The 18,509-nt window shown below is 39.2% G+C and overlaps 1 protein-coding gene across 2 annotated transcripts in view; it reads right to left on the bottom strand.

Annotated features, from left to right (window-relative positions):
• The window catches only part of IQGAP1 (IQ motif containing GTPase activating protein 1), a 47,851-nt gene that overhangs the window by 10,748 nt on the left and 18,594 nt on the right, over positions 1 to 18,509 (bottom strand). The window contains exons 13-30 of one of the 2 annotated variants that reach the window (XM_062501809.1): positions 18,337 to 18,497; positions 17,889 to 18,013; positions 15,064 to 15,227; positions 12,276 to 12,366; positions 11,130 to 11,284; positions 10,613 to 10,768; positions 10,095 to 10,265; positions 8,920 to 9,003; positions 8,750 to 8,821; positions 8,587 to 8,656; positions 7,608 to 7,816; positions 6,446 to 6,601; positions 6,072 to 6,235; positions 5,077 to 5,301; positions 3,714 to 3,854; positions 3,541 to 3,625; positions 1,104 to 1,336; positions 186 to 318 (exon numbers count right to left, since the gene is read on the bottom strand). In XM_062501809.1, the coding sequence (XP_062357793.1) occupies positions 186 to 318; positions 1,104 to 1,336; positions 3,541 to 3,625; positions 3,714 to 3,854; positions 5,077 to 5,301; positions 6,072 to 6,235; positions 6,446 to 6,601; positions 7,608 to 7,816; positions 8,587 to 8,656; positions 8,750 to 8,821; positions 8,920 to 9,003; positions 10,095 to 10,265; positions 10,613 to 10,768; positions 11,130 to 11,284; positions 12,276 to 12,366; positions 15,064 to 15,227; positions 17,889 to 18,013; positions 18,337 to 18,497 (2,595 nt within the window). Of the gene's footprint in view, positions 1 to 185; positions 319 to 1,103; positions 1,337 to 3,540; positions 3,626 to 3,713; positions 3,855 to 5,076; positions 5,302 to 6,071; positions 6,236 to 6,445; positions 6,602 to 7,607; positions 7,817 to 8,586; positions 8,657 to 8,749; positions 8,822 to 8,919; positions 9,004 to 10,094; positions 10,266 to 10,612; positions 10,769 to 11,122; positions 11,285 to 12,275; positions 12,367 to 15,063; positions 15,228 to 17,888; positions 18,014 to 18,336; positions 18,498 to 18,509 lie in introns of both variants that reach the window. The other variant, XM_062501808.1, reaches the window with a different exon arrangement.

Here is an 18,509-nt window from a genome sequence, read left to right as displayed (position 1 = left end):
GCTTTCAGAAGAAACTTAGTGAAGCCATACCTAAATGACTTTATTCTGTAAATCAACAAGCTCTTGCAAATTACAATCATGACAACTTTCGGCCTTGTATTTGGTACCTTCGTGTTTCAGAATGAAGCAGCATTTTCGTCGTAAACAATGCCAATAAGGAGCAAATGTGACTGGCGTATACTTACAGTGTGCGTGTTGATGATTTCACCAATAGAAATATAAATTACTGGTTTAGTGAGAGTCACCAAGTCTGAATATTCATCAATATTAAATTTATCCTGTAATTCAGGAACCTCACAGGCAGCCTGAAAAAAACGTCTTCAGAACAAAGAAGGAGAGAACAATCAGTATGACTCTGAGAGTCATGTGATATGTGAAGAGTATTACCTCCCCATGACAGTCTCAAGAATAGAGTCTCCTCTTTAAACTATGGTACACTATGGCATACTACAGTTTGTCGGCTTTAGTTTAACAAATCAGAAGCAACCTAGTAAATTCAATCATTGATATGGGCCATGTTGACATTTGCTCATTTTTAGATTTGACAGAACTGGCTTCAGTGACCTTGTTCTCCTGCCCCCCACTGCATTGTCATCCTTTGCCCCCAATTATCTCTGGTTACCCTCTTTCCAAAACACAGGAGATACGACAATTTTTGAACAAAAGCTTACTTCAACTACATGAATAGCTAAATGCCCACCTGCTTTATTCCTGATCACCACTAGATTTTCATGTGGAACCAGGGGTCACATAGGACAGAAGAATATATGTCCATTCTGGTTGTCCACATCCAAAGTACCGTAACAATATGTGCAAAAACCACCTTTATTTTGGACACAAAAACTCTTCGAAAAATATTCTAAACTCTTGACTTTGCAATCTCATTAACACACAATGCATTGTTCATAAATTCCAGGTACACATTTTATCCACCATTGTCACTGATGCCTGTGGCAGTCTGGAGTGAAATCTCTTTTATTTTTAACAGACTGCATATTTGACAGAGACAGAATTTTCCATATCCTAAATTTAGTATTTTCCATTTTTACTTGCAATTTTACCCTATGCCAAACTTCCCAGCTTAATCAGCTACAGTCTTCTACCTGAATTTCTGGTATGACTGCAATAGGTATTCATTAATGATGCCTAGATGAGCATTGTCTCCCATAAACATCTTATTGGATGCAGCATGCTGTAACATCTTTGCAATGGAACCAAGGTTTCTGCGTTGATCTGTTGTCAGCTGACCTCCAGCTGAAAGGTCAATGATGTCAAATGCATCTGGTGCGACAATGGCTGGATTCATGTAGCGATAATAGAGTAAGTTGCCAACAATCTGGGGAAGAGAGAAATAATACATCAATAAACAATAGTACAGGACCCAACCGAATTTTATTAAAACCACTCTGGGTTTTGATAAATTACTTCCTTGTAAGCCTCTTTCCAAGACAAAGGTTCTGCTGTATAGAGGCACATACCATCCCAAAAAATCTACAGTGTCCAAAAGAAAAAGAAAAGAAACTAGTATCATAAAGATGCATTAAGGCAGTCAACACAGAGGAAAGCCTGAGCACTATCAATCACAGGACTATACAGCAGTACATTTTACTATGTGTAAAGATTTAGAACTCCAACTTACAAAAGTGTACAGACAAGAGATACTACAAGTTACCAATGAACTACTGATAGGAGCATGAAACAGTCTGTCAGAAGAATTAAATGCAACTGAGTTAGCCTAACAGAGGGCAGAGCAACCATGGTACAGACTAATTTGGTAATGAAGTTTAAGTATGGAACAAGAGCAAATTTTTAAAGAAGCATGCAGCATTGGCTGCCATCTCTGACAAAGCAAAAATAGGGAGGAAGAATGGCACACCAAGAAGTTAAACTGAGGAGACTACTTTCCATTTCTTGTCCAAAGCCCTTCTCTCTTTCAGAATAAAAGCTTTCTTCTATAAGCCAGCTACATATTCAGGCCCAGACCCCTAATTAGTGAGAAACCATTTAATCCAGAAGCAAGAAAATCAGAAGTCCAGAAAACAAATGGCATTTGATGCTTCAAAAATCCATTTTACCTAGTCAAATGTGAGCAGCAGTACATTTTAAAGAACTGCAATGACAGACTATCACATTATCCATATGCTCACAATATTCTTTGACCCTGTATTTGATATTTTGCCAAAAGTAATTCTAGCAATGGAAAGGTAATAACTCACCATGCTGATTTAAAAAAGCTCTCTCACCACATGCTCATTTGCAGAAGGCTACACCACTGAATCTTGGGTTCACCTGCTTGCCATGTGACTTAAATGCATGGAGGAGACTGAACAAGGAGGGTCTGAACAAACAGTTGAAAACACAGAGAAAAAACCTAGCCATTGCTAATCAGTCCCAGAAATTAGTAACTGGTTTCCGTGAGATCATGTTTTGACGAGTGTTTTTATGCAAGACTCTGCTGTACTCTCACAAATTATACCGTGGAATGTTAATAGTCTGCTGACCATTAACAGTCAAACTGTTTACTGCCAGTAAAAAGAAAAAAAAATAAATCCATGAAAGAAATTGAGTTAATGACATTTGAACTTGCAGGGCAAAAAGAACAGTATATTATATGGGTATCTTTGGTTTCTAAAAATCAATCTATAAGTAGCTATTGCACGCAACTGCAGTTTTGACTTTCATGAGGACAGTTAGATTGTTTCCACGAGGATTAACAAAACCTGCCGTTTTCCACCTAAATTTACAGATGGAAGAAATTAATTCACCTGCATAGAAAGAACCGATGTCTCAGAATGGGAAAGCACAGAACTAGAAGAGAGAAGAAAACAGCATTCAGATTGGCAATTATTTTGCAATGAAGCAGAGGCAGAGAAGCTTAAAGAGACGTCGTCAAGTATACTAATAACCAAACTATATTGTATTAAGAAGTAAAGCATTCCTGGGCAGAAATTCACAATTTAACAGAAGTCACGAAACCAAAGAAATGTCAGTGAAAACCCCAATGCTGTAGTCATCTAAGAACAACTAATATTAGGAACCTTTTAGTTCTCTGAACCAACTGAAATGCAAAGTACAAAACTGACTAGGCATCACGGGAAGTGACTCTACATAGTGCCACCAAAATATCCTAGTGTGTTATAGATGAAGCATTAGAAGTATCAGAATTTTGCACACAGACTTTTTAACTTGTCTCTTTTAAGGAGTGAACAGTGGGCTGTGATCACACTAGTTACCCCAAGGTTTACTTTCTAGGAGCAACAGTAAACCCAGGTCAAAAAACCCAAAGGTCCAAATGCCCAAGATACTAAAAGCAAAACAGAAGCATCAGGATACTTCCTTCTAGACAATGTATTACATCTCAAGTGATGCGCATGAAGCTAACATCAATAGCCTGATGTGAAATATTTTCTATCTGCAGAGGTAAATGAATATGTTTACATGCACTCCTCTCCAGACATACACATAAGAACAGAAGAATCAGATGGGCTTGCCACAGCCAGTTTGGCTGACAATTATGCACAAAGTTGTATAGATCCTCACCTTCAGAAGCTCATCCTCACCAGCATCAGGAAACTTCTCATGCAGGGAGTCTTTTAGGACCTTGGCAATGAAACGCATCCCATAACTAAGAGAAATAAAAGGTCAAGTAAGACTGCTGCAAGCACGAGGACACCAGCAACTTCTCAGGGATGACACTGGTGCATCAGACTCACGGGATTTTGTCCACTGAACTAATAATGGCAGACAGGAACTTGTCTGTCACTGTCCTCATGTTTCTGATTGAGGCATCCAGGCGTGTCCTCACCTCTTCGTGACTTAGGGCTTGCTCAGGGGTAACATCATATGGCAGTTTGCTATTTGAAAAGGTCAGACATATAAAGGAGAATATTACTCAAGCTAGGACTTCAAGAACGTATAGCCCGACACAGAAACATTTCACTTCACTGCCAAAAGCTATCCACTACCTTTAACTAACCTGTTTGGCACCGTTAAGAGCTGAAATGATTTTGCTTTTACTTCCTTTACTTTCCCTTGCAATGGCCACTGAGAGAAAGACCCAGCCAACTCAAAACTGAATCTATTTTACAGCATGCACACTAGGCAAGAAAAGAATCGTCCATAACACATAGTGGTACTTCAGACTGCAAACTGGTGAAAATGAAAACTATGCATTTGGGTATTTATTGATATGATGAAAACTTGGATATAAGCAGAAGCTAGAGCAGCATCCATAAAATCAATGTAACATGCTGCTGAAAGAATAATCTTTTTTTTCACTCAGCTGAAACTATTGCATAGTATGCCAGTGAACACAAGATAGATGAAGCTGGTAGTTCATAAAGGTGTATCCTAGATCTCATGTATAGAGAAGAACCTGAACATGCATCTTCACTTCCATTTTTAACATGTTCAAAATTTTGCATAAAATGTGCAAAGGTGTATGACTGCAGATTGCTTTAGATATGGAGGAATTAATTCATCTGTATGGCTTTTGCCTTTTTTTAAAAGTGCATTAAAAAGCCCCAATAACACAACAGAATCCACCAGTTCTAGCAAATCACAACCACTGAAGAAAAAGACAGAATGACACCAAATCACACAGCTCAATATATCATCAGGGTCATCAGTGGCTGTTATTAATTAGAAAGATGTTAGGATCAAGAGAACTGCAATATAATGCTTTCTGCCAGCAAGAGTTGCTTTGTGTGCATGTGAATAGTACCTGTTTGCACAGGTCATGCATGACGTGAATATGGACTGACATGGAAGAGACTCCCAGATACATTTTCTTACAATGCATTCTTTTAGGTTAGAGGGCATCTCGTAGCTAGCTATCAAGTTAACACAGGAAAGCACAAAAGAGCATTTCTTCTTCCATCACCTAATGACTTTCTGCTTCAATACTCTCAGCACCATAAACAGAATACGAACTTAGAACTCTCAGATGAAAGCTGTCTTGACAATCAGTTGGACATATGCATGCAGTGGAGCCAAGGATGGTTTTGAATGACTACCTGAGCAATGCAAAGCAGCTAAGCCATGTTTAGAAAAATACAGTATTAACAGACCCCATACCTGGCCTCTCCCGTTTGAGATTCCATCTGGTTAACCCAAGACTTGTAAATATCCACAGGATCCGTCTTGATATTAAGTGACTTGTCATCAATTATTTCCTTCACAACTGGTGCAAGGATCTGCCTCAGGGCATTCTGACCTCGGGCACCACGATTGAAACTTACCACCATTTTAATAACAGTAGGATTCCCAGTCACAATTTCATGTATCTGGTCTACTTTTGATCTGAAGAAGAAAGAATCTATATGAAATCTGAAGTATGCATAACTCTGTCACTGCCTACACTTCCCTGGACTACTGTTCCAAGCATGACTTTGAGGTGGTGGGGGGGATGGGGTAACCTTTTTTAGAAGCTGTTATTTGTTTCAGGGCATATATTATCCTGAATGCTTAAAAAGCATTCCCAAAAAATGCTCAAGGGTAGTTCCTCAAAAAGTTCATTGCATATTCTTCCTCACAGTAAGTTGTGCCACTCTGCATTGTAAAGAACTAAAGTCATGTAACATTGAGCTCCTAAGGCCTATCCAATTCAATAAAACATGTATGAGGACAGCCGGAGCTTTTAAAATTGACAGGAAATAGAAATGCCAAACAACAGAGATTTCAGACTCCTCAATAGCTTCTGGAAATCCAGAGATCTTAGATTTAGCTCTCTTCCTGTCTCATAAAGCCTAAATTTGCAGTTTGTTGGATGCATTTATAATCAGACATCTATTGATGAGAATTGAGATTAGACTGAATTTTAGCATGACTTTTCATCAGATCAAAAGCAGTTGCCATGTTGAGCAGTGAAATCTTGACTGAAGTGAAAAGCCCTCATCTTTGACTCCTCTTTTATAGACTACATTAACAGATATGAAATGGGAAGAGGACAATGAAGGTACAGATTAGCATTATCTGCATATAAGCACTAGACTTAACATGAAAGTGGCCTCAATTTCAGGAACTGCCAAAACTGATTCAACAGCAAGAATGTGCCATATGCTACCACATACTTGATCTCTTCCTGCAGTGCTGTTTGGAAAAGTCGCAACAACAGGTATTCCTCTCTTTGATTGGATGCATAGTTATACAGCGTGAAGATGACAGAATCCATGAATTTTGTGGATTTGTTTTGAGGCATCTGAAAAATCAGCTTGGCCAAGTAGGTTGGGTTAGTCTACAACAAGAAGAAAAATTACTTAGCGTGCACGTCCCCGCTGGTGTCGCTGAAAACTAAGATGGCTCAAAACAGTTGCAGTTTGGACTTGATCTTAAAGGTCTTTTCCAACCTTACTGCTTGTGTGACAACTACAGTGCATAAGCAAAGACTGCTAACACATATAACCTTCTGACAAAATGTTACTGAGCAGTGTAAGAAGTTGCTTACCTGAAGTAGGTAGAACAAATGCTGATAGGCTTCCAACTTTTCTCTCTTTTCTTTGCTCAGTGCTTTCAAACCTCCCCTTTGTTTGTTCAGCATCATCATGTCAGAGAGCTGTTCCTTGTTCTTCTTGTTAAGTTTCTTGCTATGAGAAACAACATCCTGGAAAGAAAGAACAGGTACAGATTTCACTCTGAGAAGTTTCTTACAAGCAATACTGGAAAACAGTTGCATCTGAGAGACACTTCTCTTGGATGTGGTCAAGGAATTCCTGGAACTATTAAAGTGAAGCATTATTTGCATATGCTATGGCAGCAGTTTCTCCAACTGGAAGTACATGTTCCGCTTTGCTCCTGACCTCATGAATTTGTCTGAAACCCTGGAAGGATTAGTCACTCTTGTTAGCAATTACTATCAGAGCTACTAGCATTGTGAAGACACTTGAAAATGTTCTCCCTTTTTTAAACCAGGCTTGCAGTTTAAAATACCATTCCATATTCAGCTACATCACTACCTCCACATACTCTGACAGCAATGGCACTTAGCACTGCAAGCATCAGTGCAACCACCGCAGCTGCTGTTTAAGATATATTTCACTATACCAATTGAGATTTTGCGCTCAGAGAAGCCTAGTGTAACAAATCCAGGACCACATGGAATGTTGATCAGTACTTCAGCTTGAAGAAAAGACAATGCTGTATTAGCAAGAGCCTTTTTTTTTTCTTCTTGGAAATTGATCACACCTGCCAAGGTTAGAGGGGGCTTCATTTAACCAACAAGCAATCAAGCAGCACAAGCATATCTCCTGCCTCCAAAATCAGCCCCCTGGCCACAAGCTTGTGGCGTGTGACTCGTTTAACCACAAAGGAGCAACAAAAATGTCTCAAAGTCTTTAAATACAAAACCTGTTGCATTCATTAGATCAAGATAGTCTTGTTGCCTTTTTTAGCTTCATGACTTGTTTCTTCTTCTCCTATAGTTTTCTTTCTAAGGATGCATATCAAATTAGTGGAATGGACTAAGAACATACAGGGAAGAAAAACTAAGTTTAGGGAAACGTTTTCCACTGGGCCTGAGCAACTGAAATCTGAGGCCAGGAGCTCTCCATGCTAACTACCACTGGGCTCAATTCAATGTGTAGCTGGTCTGCCAACAACGCATTTCTTACCTGCAATGTAATTTTGTTTTTCACTAGCAAACCAATTTTGATATCCATGAGATTGAGGTCATTTTCCAGTTGCTGATTGGATCGGATCAAGGTTACAACTTCTTCACGCAGTTTCATTAGTTCAAGCTCCTCCTGAAAATCTTGGTCACTCTGATCGAGCAAGTGGACAAATTTCCGAACCACAGCCATAGGTGGGTTTTCAGCATTAACTAAAAATAGGCAAGAAAATAGACAACACTAGGGGATGGCAAACAGAAATAAATATATGCCTTATCTATGTTTAAACAGCACATCAAGGAGCACCCATGGTCAAACTAGTACCATCACGTCTAAAAAACTTCAAGAGCTTCAGACATTTTGATTTTCCTGTTTTGAGAAAATTGTAAGAGAAGTAAATCAAGAGCAAAGTTAGTACTAGCATAGGGCAGTCCACACCATCAGAGCTAACTGCAAAGCTACAGTTCTATTTTTCAGCAGGGGAAAAAAAAAAAAAAAAAGGCAGCTAAAATCAAGTTCTCCTTTAGCCTCAAGAACTACCTACTCCCTGCACTGCCATACCAACTTCATCCCAACTGCTCCTCAAAACTGTCTTGATGTTACAGATCACACAGCCAACATCATACTGGTTGACAAGAAGCTTGACACGACCCAGCAATGCGCCCTTGAAGCACAGGAAGCCAACTGCATCCTGGGCTGCATCAAAAGCAGTGTGGTCAGGAGGTCAAGGTAGGTGATTCTCCTCCACTCCACTCATGAGATCCCACCTGGAGTACCGTGTTCAGCTCTGGGGCCCCCAACATAGTAAGAAAGATGGGGAGCTGAAGGACTGAGTTCAGAGGAGGGCTACAAAGATGATCAGGGGGCTGGAGAACCTCTCCTATGAAGACACGCAGAGACAGTTAGGGAATCTCTTCTATGAATCTATCATCTCTCACAGAGATTTGAGGCACATCAGTTTTATCCTCTAGGCAATACTTACTGAGGGTTTTGTAGTCTTCTCGTGCTTTGTTTGCTCGGATAAATGCTTGAATTTTTACAACATCATTTATCTAGAATTTAAGAAACAAAAAAGCACTTGACGTCATTCTGGAAAGAGTACCAATTACCAATTGCAGAATACATTTAACAAGATAGTCTCTTACATGGTTTCTGAAATACTGCAGACGATCTCTGTAACGTCTTCTGGCTTGATACATCCTGGTCATTGACTGAATCTATTGAAGGGTAACCGAAACACTCAGATAGAAACCTTACCTACAAAGTTCACTACCCCAAAGGTTTACCAAAAAAGTCAGCAGGGAACCTGCACTACCTTTACTACTTGGTCCCTTTGTGCACGTAGGTAATCCAAACGGATTTGATATGCCTTCCTTTGCTTGTAGCCACGCCACTGCGACTGAAAACAAAATAGGCACGCTCACTGTACTTTTCCAATTAAACAGAAGTAATTACAAATCTGACCTTCTTGGTGTTCCTCAGCTTCCAACTGCCCTTTTGGATAAATGAAACATAAAGGAGATATGCTTGTCTTATCAGGGGATACACTGTGTGAAGCATTAACTATTTTCCAACTGTAATCATGAGAGACTTGAAATTACCCCATTAAGAGCCTTGGCCTTCTGAAGTACAGTTAGGGGTCAAGGATACAGTCAAGTAGACAGAAACTGTAGCTGCTGCTGATGGTGAGAACAACCATGTAACATTTTAAGCCTTCCCAGGGGACCCACTGCCATCTGCCATGGACACTTGGGAAGTGAAGTCAGGCAAAGGGTTGGACTACACTTAAAGGGGAGGAGTGTTGTTTTAATGACCTGGGAGTGGGTGTAGAGGTTTTGTTAAATATACAGGCAGAGTATGTGTCACTTAGGCAGAAACAAATAGACATATACTGCTGAAATAATAAAATGGTAATAGGGTGCAAAGCAACAATTTGCACACATTTCAGTTACACCACCACAGAAAGAATTTTTTTGTTGCTGTCCTCTAAATGCACCCAATTTCATGCTGAATTATCCTACCATCTCTTTCTGATCCTCAGTCTTCCAAATCCCTGGACAAATTTGACAAGAACCATTTTACTCAAGAATACTAAAAACCATGTTGTTTCTCTTGAATTCAAGATGAATCACAGCGACAATGCATCTCGTGGTATTATCACCATACAACGCACTTCATATTTCCTTATTCTCAAAACATTTAAACATGTAAAGAAGTAACTGGTTAAGCTTACTCAGATAAGTTTTTCTCTCTCCATTGCTATGTGATTATTGGATTGATTATATATTTTTTTTTATACTTTATATATAAAAGCAAGTAATATATCAAAACTCACTGGGAGAAGGAAATGTTTTTAGATAATTTACAATACAAGGCAGGGACAATTGTGTGCTCTAACTACCTGAATTGGACAAAAATTGTCAATAAGCTTGCGTACAGAAAACAGCTGCAGAGTACGAGTTCCAAAGAGAATTAAAAGGGTATCACTACCTGAATGCAAGTGATTGCTGGGACTTGCTTCTTCAAAAAATTCATTCTTGAGTTGAACTCCTGACGAATGAGATACCCTCGACAGCAAGCCTGAAGTTTCATAATCAGGTTCTCATTTGCAAGCCACAACTGTTCTCGGTTGTATGCTGCAGTGACTCCGGATATAGTGCTCTGATTTAATGTTATGATTGGAAGAGGGAGCCAGAAAAAAAAATGGAAATACAAGAAAAGGGATGTTACATCAGCTTTCCACAGTGTGCTTGTAAGAAACTCCAAAGCTGTCTTTCAAATGTGACATCATGGTCCTCTACTCTTCTAGTAACAGGATAAATTTTTATGAAATAGGACAAGGAGTTGTGACACACACAATCTGATGATGCCTAGCAAATCAAATGAGTTACTAAGCTTGCTAACATGACTATGGCATTGAAGCATTCTATCTTAGAGCTGCATTAAAGGTGGGAATGGGTACAAACATCAACTTTTAAGAGAAAAGAGCATGTGTTAATCTACTCCACCTGTATCTCTTCCCGTGACAGCTGAGTGTCATTTTGGACAAATTCTGCTGGCTCATCCCATCCTCCCTCTTTGGTCCGCAGGTTGTGATAATAATGATAGCCTCCTCTCACCCAGTGTTTCACCCACTCACTGCCATTGCCCCCTAAATGCAGAAACTGCTATTAGAAGTCTGAAAATCTGGCAAGTGTCTTACCATTCACACATACAAATGTTACAATCAGGAAATCTAGTTGACAGATTCTTCTTCCTCCAAGCAAGGAAAGGAATGTTTCTGAGTCCCTAATGACCTCATATGAGAGCTACCTAAATACAACACATTCTAAAAGTGGAGGACATTATACTATTCACGCACTTTTTTGAAAAAAAAACAACCTTCATTTCACAAAGCATTCACAACTGCCATCTACAAGATAAGATTTTTCCCAGGGGCTTTTTTTTACCTCTGGTTCCAATTCCATGTACAATAATCTTGCATTTATTTCATTAACAGTTAGCTACTTAAGGTGTACCTGCTGCCCTTTTCTTGACTTCTGACAGTTCTTGCTGGTACGTCTCAGCACATTCTGGAGTGACTCCATACAGCCCAACATCAGGAGAACGTAAGGCACTCAGGGTCTGGCTAACATCACCACGATCGACTGCTTCATTAATGGCCAGAATTCCTAAGGAGACTTGGATAACACCAGGAAGCAGGTTAGCTCAGGGGCTCAGTAGCTCACAGTAAGCACAGAACGGCAGAACAGAGCAAGGCAACATGAACACACCCTTATAACTGGGTTGTAAGACACGCAAATTTTAAGTATACATAAACATGAAATATAAATAAAAAACCAACGACACAACTTGCAGTACAGAGGTGTCTTCAGCACAGAGTGTTCAACCATGTGTGGAACGGCACCTGACAGCGTGTAATTTGTATGCCCAAAGTCCCAGTATGGTGCTGATTTACCACCAGAACTTTTCAACACACAAAGTTGCAGCTCTCCTCTGACATCTGTTTCATTTAACACAGTTCTTTTCTGGCAGAGCCAGTCACAACTCAAAATAGGCCTTTTCAACAACCACAGCAGAAATTACTTAATTATTTCTGCAGACAGAAACAACATCATTATAAGACTGGGATGCAACAGTGGGTGGGCCAGTCCACCTGTAAACGCCGTTAAGAAGCAAAGGTGAGTATCACTGATGTGCAGTATGCTCTGTATCTGAAAAACATATGAGTGCTTGTCTGGTAATACCTAAGAGAGACAAGACAAGACAACACAACAGTACCTAATGCAAATAAAAGGTAATGCTCACCAGAAAACACCATTTCAGTTGTGCATGTGAACATTCTCACTTCTATCTAACCACCCAGAGACATGCACAATTCATCCCAAATTACAAACGATTTGATAGAGATTTGTCCAGTGAGGTAACGTGGTCTAATGGCTGCATGCAAAACTGGAGAAAAATGCATATTCCCCCACAGTAGAAGAAATTCAGTATTTGAAGAATCTGACATTCACTCCTCAAAAAAACACACCTGCACCAGAAGCCTGTAGGCTCATTTGGTTTCCTTTGCCCCATGTACATGACATTTCTAGCCCCCAACTTTCCCTCAAATAACTGGTATTTGGCTGGTAGTGGGGATTAATTGCAATACTGTGCGGTAATACTTACATCTCTGGGACTCTTCTGTGTCCCTGTTAGCCTTATGAATCCCATCCTGAATTTCATCTAGCCAAAGTACAGCTGTTTCATCCTTTGTGTCCTGAAGAGAATACAAGAAAAATACATAGCATCAGGAGAAAAGTTTCACTATTCTTGCAAAGTAAGATAACCTATATTCAGAAATAGCCAAAAGAGAAGTTTTCCATATCAGAGGGAATAAGAAGTATTTTGGTCTTCCTAACTGACTCCAGCACAAGGACATCACACAGATTTATGAGTGGCAGAGACTACTATGGCATTACAAAACTCAATACTTTCTCCCAGACAAAAAATCTTTTCAAGAAACAGAACAAACAAGAGTTTCTATCAAAGCGAATCAGTCTAATAGCTGAGTGAACACAAGGCCAGTGACTTGGTACCAGCTAGTCCTAAAGCCATACTAGCTAAGAGGATATGATTTCCCAGGGACGTTAGTCCTTCAGCAGAAGATGACTACACAGAGCTGACGATACACATTTGCGTGCAGAAACTAATAAACCTTTGGGTAACTAATGTCACATCAGGCTGTTCATTTCCATGCTCACTAAACTTCACAAACCTGTACAAACTAGCAAAGCAAAAAGCATCGTACGTAGTGTGGATGGGTGTACATAGAGCAGTCAAAGCCATATTTTAAATCTTTATTTTAACAGATTGCTTGTCAAGGAGCAGTGATCACACAGTATCCTGTATTTCGGCTGGGAAATCCAGCCAAATGAGCCAATGTTACATGCAGGAACTTAAGAGGAGGAAAGGGACAAAGGACATACATAAAGAACAATGACCCAGCAGTTGCCAAACAAAAATTTCTCACCACCCACTGCTGCTTCCTGTAGGTAACTACCAAAAGAAATGCTAAGATGCAACTGCCATCCCTCTGACAACTTTCCCTATACAAACAGGACACAGGAAATGTTTAGTTCTGGAATGGAATAATAATTACACTGGCCAAAAGAACCACTATTTACAACATTCAAGAGCTTTAAGGCTAGACTTAAAATGAACACCTTCCTTACATGCTTTCCATATTTTTCCCACTGTTCTGGCAGATCTGAAACTAGCTGGCTAAATGATACTTCACTCAAGAGCTTAACATGACCTTCACAGGCAGATTTCATCTGAAAAACAGGCAGTCCCATGAGAGTACCAGCAACAACAAAATTCCTGTCCAGGGTGTGGGGGGAGAATCATCACTGTAACTCTACTGTACTACGTACTCACAGAAGTCAACCTGAAGACTACCAAAACCATCTTGTGCTTCTCCACAGTTTTACTGCTGCAAGGCTTTCTGCAAGGTACACACAGTGTAACATGCTACAGAGTCTACTGTTTTTTTCTCTCTTACCCCATCACATCAGAAACATGCATGATACAGCACTCCCCATTCAAGTAGGCAATTGTACAACATCTTCAGGTGAACAACAATCCCTCTCAGCCCCAAGGCACAGAAATGTTACAAATGTACAGTTTGTAACAGTTTACTTCAGACTGTGCTTATTTCCCCCACATTGTTACTTTATAATATCATCTTTCTATTTCTAGAATTACTCCCACAATGCTGGGAGAAGCCCTTTATTTATCTTATGCCTAAATAAGGTCATTTCATACTGACTCAGAAGTTACCAGCACAGTCTGGCATAAGTTTAAGCAGAGGATAAAAAGATTTCATTGTTTCATTCTGACTCAGCAAGAGGAAATGCTTCAGCACAAAATGGATCCTGAGGAACATTAACCCTGTCAAAACCGTGGAAACCTTGGAAAAGCTGCTTAGTGATTTTCATCAGAATTGCATACAGTTTTCAGCTATCAACATCACATCGGTTTACCTTTAGTCAAAAACAAAATGTTCAATACATTATAGACCTTAGCCTCTATATAAAATTGTGCATTGCTATTAGAGCAATGAACTCCACAGCAGAAAAAGGAAAACAAAACACTCTCAAGCCACTGAAAACAGACACTTGCTACTTCTCTGTAAATAGATAAGGAAAAAAAAAATCAGCGTCCTATCCTTACTACCCAAAAATCACTTGTGTACACACACGTGCACTTGTCATCCCTTCTTACACCTGTAAGATGAAACTTGCTCTTCCTCTCTTCACCTTTCAGTTAGTGAAAGCTGCATCTATGTACAAGTAGGAAGAACTCCTTGGCTAATGACAACTTCTGCTCAAAAAAGTCATAAACTATGAAAGTGTCATCAAGTGAACAACAGCATATATTTTGCTGGTAGCATGTTTGTTGCTTCACATCTTTTTTTCTAATTTAATTTATCTCTAATTTATCTCTTTACAGACTTTTCTGCTTTCAGAAACTTTATTTTTGCCATATATAGCTACACCTAAGACTACATTTAACGAAGAACATTAGAAGAAAATACTTAACGCCTGCAAAAAACTTGCAATCAGAGGTTTAGTACTCCTGGAATGAACATGGTCTCCTCACAAAAACGGATGACGAATATTATTTTTCCTCAAAAAAGGTAGGTATGTCATTTGGGACCCAGGTGTAGCTGTAGCAAGCCACCACATGCACTTAATACGCTTATACCCATCTCCACAGTTCATGGATTCACACTGTTGGCTGAAAGCTCTTTCTCTAGTACAGAAAGATCCAAACTGACTGGTTAAGAACAGCTGAAAGTATGCAAAATGTCCACCTCTCCATTTCCAATTTTGATTCCTGACTTTCAATACCAGTAGGAATCCAGTAACATTAATGCAGAGATCTTTCAAGAGGTGCATTTAACTGCACTCACCTGTGCTTTCTCTCTCTTGGCTCGAAGCAATGTATCCTGGTAATGCTGTGCTACCTTTGGGGCTACACCCTCTAATTTTGCTGCAGGAGTCTGTAAGGCTTGAAGAGTCTTCTTGGTGTCCCCTTCATCCAGAGCCTCATTAATAAGACCAATTGCCAAAATCCCTAGGGATGAATGCAAAGGGGAAGAAAGACAAAGTTCCATTCTTGATCAAAAATAATCACAAGCATTGCTTCAGAAGAAAGGTGCGGTTAGTCCTTCCTAAATTAAGTAACAGCTCAGAACCACAATCTTTTTCACAGAAAACATTATTTACTAGTAAAGAAACCAAGGCTATTTTTTCCCCCCAAAGCAGTCATAATTCCTGAGCACTGCAATTAAAAAAATAAAGTTTCAAAGAATAAAAACACAAAAACTCAGGAAGACCACATGCAGGGACAAAACTGAATTGTCAGACACCCAGCTCAGAACTTCTAGAAAGCCCAAATGGCCAGAGTTCACAATATTCCAAGGTTCTGGCTTCTCCAGAAAGAAATCTCCACATGAAACTAAAGACTTGTACAGAATATAATTTAAAAATACAGTAACTTCATATTTTAGAAAACTCTTTTATTGAGGACATAGGTTGTATCAGCTCTATTATCAGAGACGTGGATGCTATTCAAGCACAGTGAAATTTACCATTCGGCAAAATAAAGACTTTACAGTTAGCTAAATGCAAATAGAGTTCACATTTATAGCAACTGTGTCCTGAAAATCATGAAATTATTCAGACTGAGATGAATCTCAGAGCCCATCCGATTCAATTCCCTGCTTAAAGAAGGATCCAACCATGGTTTGTTCAGTGCAGAACAAAGAAGTCTTTTAGATAAAAGAAAAGAGCTCCGTGTTGGAATCTACAACTTTGGTTATTGTACTCAAAGATTGTGACTCTTCAACACAAGACTCACAAAACAGAAATTCATACAAAAAAATAGAATATCTTTATATTTGGATGGAGTAGATGTGGGGGAAAACATATACGTTGAAGACATTGCGAGAACTGCATCACTAAAATGATGGCATGAATTCTAGCAAAACACAGATAGGGTAACTTAAGAAAGGGCACAGAAAAAAAATACATACATACAGATATATATCTATATACAGATAAATAGAGATATAAATAGACATAGCTATGTAGATAGATATCTACAGATCTAGATATAGCCTCAAAGCTTGAGGACCTTCTCTGACTAATTAAACTTATTCAAAAAGAGAAGGTAAAACACATCTTTGCAGAAGTGCATATATAAAGCCAACCAAAGAATTAGGAAATTCCCCAAGAGAACAATTTACCTCATTACAAGACTTTCTGCACCTTTTCTTACAGGATAAGGAGCACTAAAAGAAACAGGATGTTGGGACTACCCAGACTTTTATAATTCCACTGTTGACTACTTACTTAGAAAAGATAACATGAACCTAGCACCAGTACATTTGTTTGGTTTCAACAAACCTACTTATGTGACCCCAATAGGAAACACAGTGTTTATCTGGAGATGCAGGAAACAAGTTAACCAAGATAGCAAGCTTTTAAGTTAAAAGTCAGCCCTCTCTAGAGTATAAGCTTTGCAAGGTGAAACACAACTGGCTGAGTACACAAGGAGTGGCAGAAGACACCTACTTGTCTCAGTATACAACATAAACTCTATCACCACCTCTACACTTGTGACAAATCTCTCCCACTTCATGATGCAAGGCTTTGAGCCTTGCTGAGATATTAAATATTATAAAGTTATAAATATGACAAAGATGGCTTCGAAGTTACAGTCAAACCCAAAAGGTTTCCAGTAATGGTCATAAACAAAAATTAAGAGCCCTTAATGAAAACAAGCCCCACTGAAACTGGCACTGTATATGTATGTATATATTACACCTCTTCCTGTTCTCTTCAATACAGGACTTGTGACAAAACGCCTATAGGTTGAGTGCAATGCTTAAGTGGTAATTCCTCAATCACACCTTTTATATAAATGCAAAGGAAAGTTTCCATGCTCCAGGTCAATAAGCCCTCAATCGAAACACTGAGCAGTGCGATTGCAGGGCATAAGACACATAGTACACTTGAAGGGTTAGCTTCAGAAGGATGGTCATGGTGAGAGCTCAAATATCAATGTCCCTGCACTCAGGGAACTGGAGTCTCACCAGTGATACGTGTTAGGCACATGTAACTTCAGAGGGGTTTTGTACATCTTCCCAATAGGGAGCTAAATACTGGGAAGGTATAAAGACCAATGCAGATTACAAAGATTAAAAGAAATAAAAGAAAGAAGAGGAAAACATGAACAGGTAAAAAGTTGACATCAAAGAAAGGATAAGACTTCAAGAAAAATATATTCTACTGTACGCAGCATATTAGGAAGAAGGATGGAGCACTCCAAGACAAGGCTACGACTAATTGATAGATTTTGGTAATACTAGCTTGAATTTGGGGTTTTGAAGCAAAATGAGAAGACTCTAGACAAATCCTAAGCACTGACACCAGACAATGCATTTTCAATCCAAAAAGGGTTGCAATTTACACTTGAAGGATTAATAAACAGTTTTGAAATATTGATATCAATATCACAAACACAACAGAGTGCCTGATCTCTCCATCAATAGAGTCATGCAATCAAGACTTTTGTATTTCAGATCACCAAGTCTTGTTCACAACTATGATCCTCCTAGATATCTAACATACAACACAAGTCAATCAATAACTTCTTGTATTGACACACATCTAATTTTAGAACTCCTATAAGCTACGATTGGTCTAGCATAAATTGAACAGAAAAACTTACTTTCATGTTCTTCACGCACAACTTTATTCATATGATCAACACATGATTGGATATCATTCCATGTGATAAATTCATTTCCTTCTGCACTTCTTTCAGCTTTCAGCTTCACCAAATCATCAATGTATCTGTCAGAAAACAAAACCCAAACCCAGTAAACATAATATTGCAAAAAGCTGCTCAGGGAGCATACAGCCCAGCACTGAGAACTGTGCACAAGTGGGAGAGGTAACATGAGGGTTTAATGTGAAATCCGTGAGAAAGTATTGAGAGACAGCACGGGAATCAGACCAGTAAGAAACAGCAACCGCAAAAACAAGATGCAAGAGACAGCAGGGATTAAATCCATACTGTAACAAATAATGTAAAATTTAAGAGAAGGAAAAGAAAATTCATGAAGTCACAGAATATAAGCAACATCGAGGACAGGTACTGTCCTTGAATTACTCACCTCTGCGAGTTCTCATCCTCAATGTTTGTAAGGCCTGTGACAGCACTGCTCAGTTGTTTCCACACTGTATTCATATCCCCTGAATCCAAAGCCCTGTTAATCAGGGCCACAGAAGACAGCATCTCCACAGCAACAGATAGTTCTGGATGGGTGAGGTGACCCTGTATACAAAG

The sequence above is a fragment of the Cinclus cinclus genome, chromosome 13 (assembly GCF_963662255.1).
Source record: "Cinclus cinclus chromosome 13, bCinCin1.1, whole genome shotgun sequence".
Taxonomy (NCBI): domain Eukaryota; kingdom Metazoa; phylum Chordata; class Aves; order Passeriformes; family Cinclidae; genus Cinclus; species Cinclus cinclus.
The sequence above is the reverse complement of the archived record's forward strand: the minus strand, read 5'-3'. Positions and strand labels throughout refer to the sequence as shown.